This window comes from Strongylocentrotus purpuratus, unplaced genomic scaffold (genome assembly GCF_000002235.5).
Source record: "Strongylocentrotus purpuratus isolate Spur 01 unplaced genomic scaffold, Spur_5.0 spur5_contig_845, whole genome shotgun sequence".
Lineage (NCBI taxonomy): Eukaryota > Metazoa > Echinodermata > Echinoidea > Camarodonta > Strongylocentrotidae > Strongylocentrotus > Strongylocentrotus purpuratus.
In genome coordinates this window covers 757,486-767,008 of record NW_022145552.1, presented here as the reverse complement: position 1 = coordinate 767,008, position 9,523 = coordinate 757,486, and the positions used below count along the sequence as shown (strand labels likewise).

Here is a 9,523-nt window from a genome sequence, read left to right as displayed (position 1 = left end):
GAGATGGAAAGAAGGGGGAAAGAGAGGAAGGAAAACAATGAAAGAGAATTGAATAACGATAGAAGAGAGGTGCGAGAGCATGAGGAATTGCATTTCTTTTAAAACAACCAGGGTCGTCGCTAAAGGTGTCGTGGGGGTGCGCCTACCCACCTGTCATGATATTGGCGGTAGAATTGCACTGCTGTCGGGAGAAATAAGGAATGGGGGAGGGGGAAATGAGAGGGAAAGGGATAGAAAAGAACAAAAGAACAAAAAATTCCCCTACGTACTGTGACTTTTTATCGGAAAAAAGGAACATTTTCTAAAAATTCAGACAATGATTAAGAGTCGAATCGTCTTCTTTCTCTAATAATTTAATGAAACGTCGAAGCTTCCGCGCATCACCTGGGAAGGGGGGGGGGGGGGAACTGAACTCAGCCTAGGATTAAGAGTCGAGAACGATACAACAAATCGTCTTCTTTCGATTCTCTAATAGTTTAATGAAACATCAAAGCTTCCGCGCTTGGCGCGGGATGAGCGAAAATGAATTCAGTCAAGGATTAAGGTATAATGAAAATAAACATGTTTTTAAATGATACCAAATTGAAGTATGATAATACAGTAACAAGAGAGATAGCAATGCTCAAACTTGAATTGCAGAACTTTTTGAGGAGCTTGAATACTGCTGCTACATGATATGGAACGGAATTCTCAAAGCAATGGATTTCCTTTATTTTTCTTTTATTTCTTTATTTATTACATCTAGTTATGGATGAACTTTAAAATGCAAAGCTTTTAGAGCTGAGCCAGATGATTAATCGTCTCACTGTCTAAGCCCTTAACACCGTAAATACATGTAGTATTAATAATCATCGTCATAGGATTTTGGTTTTATAAAGCGTTGAATATATCTACAACCAGTGGCGGATTCAGGGGGCGCAGGGGGCACGTGCCCCCCCCCCCTCCGGTAGAAAAAGGGGGAAGGGGGAGAAAAAAGGGAGAAAACGGAGGGGGAAAAGAAAGAAAAGGGAAGAAAGAAAGAAGAAGAAAAGAGGGAGGAGAGAAAAGGAGGAGGAAAGGAAAAGAGAGAAGAAGGGGGAGGGAGGAAATGAAAGGGAAAGGGAAAGAAAAGAAAAAAGGAAAAGACAAGAAAGGAAAGAAATGAAAGAGAAGAGAAGAGAGAAAGAGAAAAAAGAGGAAGGAGAGGAAAGGAAAAAAAAGAGGAAAGGAAAAAAAGAAAAGAAAAAGGAAACAAAAGAGACGGGAGATGAAAGAGAAGAGAGAGAGAGGGGGGGGGGGTAAGAGCCTGAGATAAGAGGGGTGTGAGTAAAAGAGACAGGGGGATGTTCGGTGGAGTCACCACGTCGAGGGGGCAAGAAAGATACGCATAGATATTTATGGTGCTGTGTCGGGTCCGCTGTGTCGGTATTCTCGCTCGATCCAAGTGTACTGTATCAATGCAAAAGTTTTAAGTCGGTGAGATGTATTATATCGGTCGGCCGACTACGAACTGTGACTTTTTATCGGGAAAAAGAAACATTTTTTAAGATTAAGAGTCGAATCGTCTTTTTTCTCTAATAATTTAATGAAACGTCAAAGCTTCCGCGCTTCGCGCGGAAGGAGGGGGGGGGGGGAACTGAATTCAGACTAGGATTAAGGGTCGAAAACGTTATAACGAAACGTCTTCTTTCTCTAATAACTTAATGAAACATCAAAGCTTCCGCGCTTCGCGCGGGAGGGGGGAGGGGGGAACTGAATTCACACAAGGAGTATATAAGTAACGAAAACAGTACAACGAATCGGCTTCTTTTTCTAATAATTTAATTAAACGTGAAAGATTCCGCGCTTTGCGCGGGATGGGTGAAAAATGAATTCAGACATGGATTAAGAGTAATCATTTAATGACACGTCAAAGCTTCAGCGCTTCGCGCAGGAGTGGGAAACTGAATTTAGACAAGATTAAGAGTCGGGAACGGTAGAACGAATCGTCTTTTTCTCTAATGATTTAATGAAACGTAAAAGCTTCCGCGCTTCGCGCGGGATCGGCGATGAATTCAGACAAGGATAAAGAGTAATTATTAAATGAAACATCAAAGCTTCCGCGTTTCGCGCGGGATGAGCGAAAATGAATTGAGACAAGGGTTAAGAGTAATAATTTAATGAAACGCCAAAGCTTCTGCGCTTTGCGCGGGAGGGGGAGAAACTGAATTCAGACAAGGATTAAGAGTCGAAAACGTTATAACGAAACGTCTTCTTTCTTTAAAACCTTAATGAAACATCAAAGCTTCCGCGCTTCGCGCGGGGGAGGAGGGGGGGGGGGGGGAACTGAATTCACACAAGGAGTATATAAGTAACGAAAACAGTACAACGAATCGACTTCTTTTTCTAATAATTTAATGAAACGTGAAAGATTCCGCGCTTTGCGCGGGATGGGTGAAAAATGAATTCAGACATGGATTAAGAGTAATCATTTAATGACACATCAAAGCTTCCGCGCTTCGCGCGGGAGTGGGAAACTGAATTTAGACAAGATTAAGAGTCGAAAACGTTATAACAAAACGTCTTCTTTCTCTAATGATTAAATGAAACGTAAAAACTTCCGCGCTTTGCGCGGGCGGGGGGGGGGGGGGGGGGAACTGAATTCACACAAGTATTATATAAGAAACGAAAAACAGTACAACGAATCGGCTTCTTTTTCTAATAATTTAATGACACGTCAAAGCTTCCGCGCTTCGCATGGGAGTGGGAAACTGAATTCAGACAAGATTACGACCCCGTTCTCATTCACTTCGTTGGAGCGGTCTAACTAAGACCCGTTCCTCAGGAGCAGTTCTTAGGTGAGTGAGAACGGTCAAAGTATTCCAGAAGTGGACTTCAGGACCGCTCCAGAAGACCACCTCGGGAGGTGGTCTTTAGGAACGGGTCTTATTAAGAGCGGTTTGGACCGCTCTAACGTGCAATGTGAACGGAAGCGTACTTCACCGGAAGTGAGCTAGTGACGTTCCGTGCGAAACATGTAGTACAGTACATACGGTTTGTATTCCGCGCGCGAAAAAATTGACCTGCTGACCTGAGCTGCCATAGCAACAAGACCACTTTGACTCGTGGAGCGGTTTGAGCCATAAAAAACTGCTCGGAGTGTGAACGCTCGCAAACCGTTCCTCAAGACCCGTTCCTCTGGAGCGGTCTAACTAGACCACTTTCAAAGTGAGTGAGAACGGGGTCTAAGAGTCGAGAACGGTAGAACGAATCGTCTTTTTCTCTAATAATTAAATGAAACGTCATAGCTTCTGCGCTTCGCGCGGGAGGGGCGCAACAAGAAGTAAGAGTCGGGAATGGTACAACAAATCGTCTTCTTTCTCTAATAATTTGATGAAGTGTAAAAGCTTCCGCGCTTCGCACGGGAGGGGGCGAGGGGAATTGCATGGCCCCGGGTTTATAGGGTTAAATTTGTTAACATTGGGACATTGGCATTAATATATTTGTAGGTAATTGGTGGCTTCTACACCCCCCCCCCCCCCCCCACTGAAAAAAGGTCTAGCGACGCCTCTGATAACAACACAGTTTATACACTCGAGATAATTTTTGCAAGTACTGGTGAAGTAACAGACCACCGTCTTTGTCATTATGCAGCAACGAAGATTATACAACGTCTCGCGACGTGACAGATCACTTTTCTCTAATAAACTTCTAACCAAAAGGTTTTTTTTCAAAGAAGCGCCGGTGGAAATTAATGCGCCAAATGTGGTTCTCAAATTGCAAAAGATCCCTACTCTTGGAGGGGGTAGGAAAAAGCAATTTTACGTCATGTTACTCCAGGAAGTGCCTGAAAATGCGCCTAATGTGGTTCTAAAGTTGCAAAAATGCTTCCTACTCAGGGAGAGGGTTCTGAACCCATCACAGACCCACCCCGCTAGGTCGCTCCGCTCCCTCGCCGCTGATGCCTCACTCCATCGTTTTTAATCTATTTCACCTCATGCGATTTTGTGCCCCCCCCCCCCGTATGAAATTCCTGGCTCCGCCACTGACAATGTCTCTAAGTGCTTTACAGATATTGTGTAGTGTATATACATAATATCATATATATTTGGGCTAGTGTGCATTTATAAGAATGAACGTATTAAGAAAAATACGCCAGAGTGAAAAACCATATAATTTCGACAGGAAAGCAACGGCTCTGCTTTATCGTGACCACCAACGCTATAATTATGGTCATTGGGAAAGGGCAAATGATCGAGTAGGAGACTGTTCTCAGTGTCACTGCCGTTTCCAGATGACTCCTCGGAATAACCGTCTGGACAGAGCTCAGAAGGGTGCAGACTCACAGCACTTCTATTTCTGAAGATTGCTGGACTCGAACAGTAGACCCTCTGCACCCCCGACCTCTGAAGCCATCCCACCAGTGCCACGGCCTCACAGTCGCAACGCCAGGGGTTTGGGTCGAAGTAGACATTCCTTGACAGAAGCGGAAGGCTGGATGATGGGCGCAGAGACACAAGCTGGTTGTTTCCAAGGCGGAGAGTGAAATGGCTCTGGTTGACGAAGGCAGACTGACCGATGAAGTCAATCCGATTGTTTTCGAGATTGATTTCCACGACGTGGACTGCTTTCACAAAGGCAAGGCATGGGATGGTTCTGATCGAGTTCTTGCTAAGATCGATGATTCGGATCCTGGGGATTTCAAGGAAGGTTTCCAGAGAAAAATACTTGATCCTGTTGTTACTCAAGTTCAGATTCGTCAGGAGGGGCGCCTTTAACATGGGAATACTAACCACGTCGTTGCCATTAAGAAGCAAATGAGTTACCATTTGAAGTGAAGGTTCGAATATTGAGGCGTTGGTTTGACGGTTGAGACGAAACAACGTTACATTAACCATCCAAATCTTCTTAAGGATGATTGAAGTTCTGTTAGGGGCAATCAACGAAATGTTTTGTACATTCGTGTGTGATAGAGATAGCATAAGCAAATCAGGAAAATACTCAACGAAAAATGATACAATTGGATTTCCTTCCAGATTTAGATACCATATGGCGCATCCTTCCATAGCTCCTGGACCGACGTAGGATATGTCATTCCATCCTAATGACACATAGGAAAGCTCGCATGGGATGGACATCAACTCATCTTGAGTTTCCGTGGTATGGCAAAAGTTGACAGAAAAAGTCTTGATGCGATTATTAGAGCAAGTAATTTGCCTTAAATCCAAAGGCAAACGTAGGTCTGTTAACCTATTATTGTCAATGATGATGTTTTCCATCACTCGTCTGTCAAAAACCACCGAGCAAACACTACTGATCCTGTTTCCACTTACGTCTAATGTCAAAGCATTTCCGACTCTGTCCACAGAAGTCAATGCATTGTTTTGCAAGAATAACTGATGAAGTGTTAGATTTGCTGGAAGTGAAATGTTAGAAATTTCATTTGAGCTAAGTTTAAGGTGAGTGAGAAATGACAGATTTATGAAATTATTCTCGGTCACCACCTTGAGGGAATTGAATCTTAAATCTAAGGACCTGAGTTGGGGCAATGCGGACAGATCAGGAAATTCTGTCAGTTGATTTCCATCAAGCTGCAAATACTGCACGTTGAACGAGCCGTTGAATGCTCCTGCAAGCACTGTTCGGATTCGATTATGTGATAGGATAAGGGACTGAAGAACACTCATTCCAGTAAAGTTTTCAAGTACAGCTAGTCGGTTGTATGACAAATCAATTGATCTCAGCCCTTCGTGTTGGTCAGCCGGTTCCCAGTCAATCCTTTGAATGTTATTGTACGCCATACGAAGATTTGCTAGGCCAGGAGTGTGTCGAAGAAAGGCCAGTGTTGTTATTCTATTCTGGTCGAGATTTAACGTTGATAAGCTTGAGGGGACAATACTATTAGAAGTGTTGCAATTCGTTGTATCACGCCCATCTGTTATTTTAAACTCACTAATGTCATTCTTACTGAGATGGAGGTACTTAATATTTGGAAAGACGCACAAGTCCAAAGTGACTTCTCCACTTATTGCCAAATCGTTCACATAAAGAGAAATCAGGTTGGGTAAGTAAGGAATAGCATGGATGTCTTTCATCTTGTTTCCCGATAACAGTAAATAACGTACAGCACTGCTTTTAGAAGGAAATACATTCTGAAATGATTCGAAACGGTTCCCGTCCAAATGAAGCAGAGTAAGATTGACGTAGCCCCAGGAGTCTGGGAGATGCATAAGGTTTGCGTAGCGCAAATCAATTATTTTCAAGATTGAAGAAGGGGGTGGGTTGGAAATCGTGTGGATTGGATTTCTTCTGAGGATAAGGAATTCTAGAGACGTCAGGCTCGCCAGATCCGGTAGGTGACGAATACTGTTATCACTCAAATCAATCGTACGAAGCCGGTTCGCATGCCTTATTTCATGAATATCGAAATGCTTTAAACCAACTGCTATGACACTGATGATGCATATCGAAGGAGATAAAGATGATAAACTCTCCATGAAATTATGAGACATCTCTAAATTCAAATCGCTGATATCGGCAACGTTTTGGAAACTGGTGGATGTAATTTCCTGGATAAAATTCGAGCTTAATTCTAGGTAGATAAGAAACGGCAAGTCTCGAATAGAAGTGATATGTGTTATCTGATTATATGAAAGATCTAGTTCCCGAAGACTAGCAAGTCCGACAAAGGCTCTTGGTCCCAGTCTTGATATAGCATTGTGTTGAAGACGCAAGGTAATAAGACGAAATAGCGTGGAGAATGCTTCATCTCCGATGGCAGTGAGTTGATTGTAGGTCAAGGCAAACGTTCTTGCATCTCTGGGAACATTGACATCTGGTACCGTGGTCAACGATCTCGCGTCACAGTCGACAAAGATGCCCGGCATATGTACGAAGCATTCACATGGCTGAGGGCAAATGACTGGAGCGCCACAAACAATCGGGAATGGCACAATAAGCCACAGCAAGAACAAAGCGAATTTTGTTCCTTCAAGCATGTTTGCCGGTAGAGCCATTTCATCAACTTTTCGCGTTAAAAATGCGACGACTGATGATAAGAAAATACTGGCAGTGTATCATTACTTCTCCTTTTTATATGCAAAATACTCCGAGTACGGCTTTTACTAAAAGGAAACAGTGAGACTGTATCGTATCCATGATCGTATCCATGATCGTATCCTACTATCTTTCATGTTTTGAATTGCGCAGCTCCTTGAAACACGTTGGTCTCTTTGCTAATCCGCCGGGATTGAGAGGTCCATCATCGATCCTTCCCAGGGGCCCTACCCACAAGCATAGCTTTTAGGGTCTCTACTTGGATCATGTTTGTTCGTCATGACTGCTATGCCTGGTGTATTTTAATAAACTGAACTGAACTAAGCTGAAACCCCCCCCCCCCACCCACAGTAACAAGCAAGCAGATAATATTGAGATGAATTAAAGAAATTTGTTGGAGTTCAATAAAAGGGAAATAGATTGCTTAATTAAATATCGCCACGATCAAGTAGGCCTATTAGATAACAACCTTGATCGTACTCTAATTACAAATCATTATGAAGCCAAACGAACTTGCCCTGAAATTATCATGCTTCTAGTCAATATCATTAATGTCAGGAGATTGGAGAGATAAGTGGACTCAAGGCAGGGGAAGATCGAGTTTGATTATTTTTTTCATTTTTGTAAGTTGATATATTCATGGAAGTAGATCCTAATTGGATTACCAATCAGAATATTTAATTTTCTTCTTTTCTCCCTTCATATTGCCACTGCCTGTTTCCACATAGATAATAAAAAGAAAGTTGGTTACTAGCATGATGGTGGATTTTAATTAGTTTTATGTAGGTCTATAATAGAAATTGACTCCCTTTCTGACGAACAGGGACTTAATTTCCATAATTAAACGCATCCCTTAATATTTTTATTAATGTCTGTCTCAAATGTGATAAGTTATGAAGATGTTAATTTTATGGGTTTACCTTGCTCATATTTAAATCGAAAAATATGAGGACACCTTGTTTACTCGATCAAGTTCTGTAATTGAAAATATAATATCATTTTTAAAAATGAATTATCCTCTAGTGATAAGCGGGTTTATATTAACTCATACACTTTTATCGTGAGTTAAAGGTAGCCTCCTATGTCCCATTTGTAGCCAACGTCTCATACTGTAAATCTTTGCAGGAACTTTGAATATGTCACGTATGTCCTATCGGTGAATTTTAAACGTTAACAGTGTCCTAGTATTCAAATTATGTAAGGAAATACCCGTTTACTTTCTAGACCTTACTGTCAGACACTATTGAGTGACTGGCTGACTTCTTTTTATTTTTTGTTAATAACATACATAAAATGAGCTGTAAAGGGTACATGAGCATTATTTTGTCTACCTCAATAACCCACTTTTTGTAATGGCCAAAATTAAACTGATTGAATCTTTGCGCAGCACAAAATGTACGATCATTCGGTACAAGGGTCTGAAAATCAGACTGCTTACTGAAAGGATTGCAATCCCTAAAGTTGATTCGACAACTAACGATCGTTATTTTTCCACAAAAAGACATTTTCAAGCCCTTTCGTTTTGAGGAAAGTTCTAAATTAGTATTATCTTTCAAATGCCGTTGGAATTTAACCTCTTCATTTATTTGGCCTGCAGATGGGACATAGTACCTTTAAAGTACCTTTAAAGTCCTTCTGGCTCTCAACAGAAGATATACGGCTGCACAGGCAGCAAAGTACCCCAAGTATTGCTTTAATAATCCGTCACCATGACTACCATAATCTTTCGAATCTTTTGATCTTTTTCTTCGATCTATCAAACTTGTACGCTGGAATATATTACGAGGAGCTGGATTTACGAATGGAAAAGCAAATAGAGTCAATAAGTCAGACAAATTGAATTAAAATGTAGATTGGGGATTGGAACGAATGCGATAATGGTTTTTTTTAGTTGATTTTGATTTTCAGCCGAGAAAGGAAAATCTTGGTTGACGTCAATCCCAACTGGATTTTAATTTCAGGAATATGTACTAGATTTTATGGCCCTATAACAACAAATGTGCATGGAATTAAACTGACAGAATGTGAGAAATTAGAAAAGATGTTGTTAATGGTCCGGGGATTTGTTGTTTTCTACTATTATCTTATCACATCTAGATTATTGAATACTGGAGTGGGGGAAATGCAGCATAAAGAAGACCGGGTAAAAAAAATATACTGCTCCAGAAATAAAAAGGTTTGAGAAAAATGTGTAACATTTTCTTTAGAGCACATACTGATATTTTATTTTGCCAAAATCGCATTCTTAATTAGTGACCTTTATCGATGGCAGTTATATAAATGTATGTACAAACTTGATAGAAAGAACATACCTTTTGACATGACAATACTAGAAAATAATATTAAATGATTATCACTTGCCAAAAAGCAGAACTTTTTTTCTTCTTCTAGCAAAACTGTATTTTTTTCACAGGACCAACATTTTTTGTATTGTATTTTATATACAGTATCAAAAGAAGCAAGAATACCAGTGACAGGCAGGAGGACAATCATGTACAATAAATATTGG

At 41.0% G+C, this 9,523-nt stretch overlaps 1 protein-coding gene across 1 annotated transcript; it reads right to left on the bottom strand.

The window, feature by feature from the left end:
• Positions 1-1,374: 1,374 nt before the first annotated feature.
• On the bottom strand, positions 1,375-6,845 carry LOC115926465 (nyctalopin-like). The gene is made up of 4 exons (XM_030991201.1): positions 6,636-6,845; positions 5,560-5,816; positions 4,305-4,650; positions 1,375-1,428 (listed from the first exon to the last, which is right to left on the bottom strand). The coding sequence occupies exons 1-4, from the start codon at positions 6,843-6,845 to the stop codon at positions 1,375-1,377; spliced, it is 867 nt and encodes a 288-aa protein (XP_030847061.1).
• Positions 6,846-9,523: the final 2,678 nt, after the last annotated feature.

What these genes read in the sequence shown, in the direction of transcription:
- LOC115926465 (XM_030991201.1), bottom strand. Translation starts at nt 6,845, where the DNA reads ATGCCGGGCATCTTTGTCGACTGTGACGCGAGATCGTTGACCACGGTA. An exon ending in AACGGCTCGTTCAACGTGCA is followed by an intron (nt 4,651 to 5,559) that starts GTATTTGCAGCT and finishes TGAAATCCCCAG; the next exon opens with GATCCGAATCATCGATCTTA. An exon ending in TCTTCAGAAATAGAAGTGCT is followed by an intron (nt 1,429 to 4,304) that starts GTGAGTCTGCAC and finishes GCATTGATACAG; the next exon opens with TACACTTGGATCGAGCGAGA.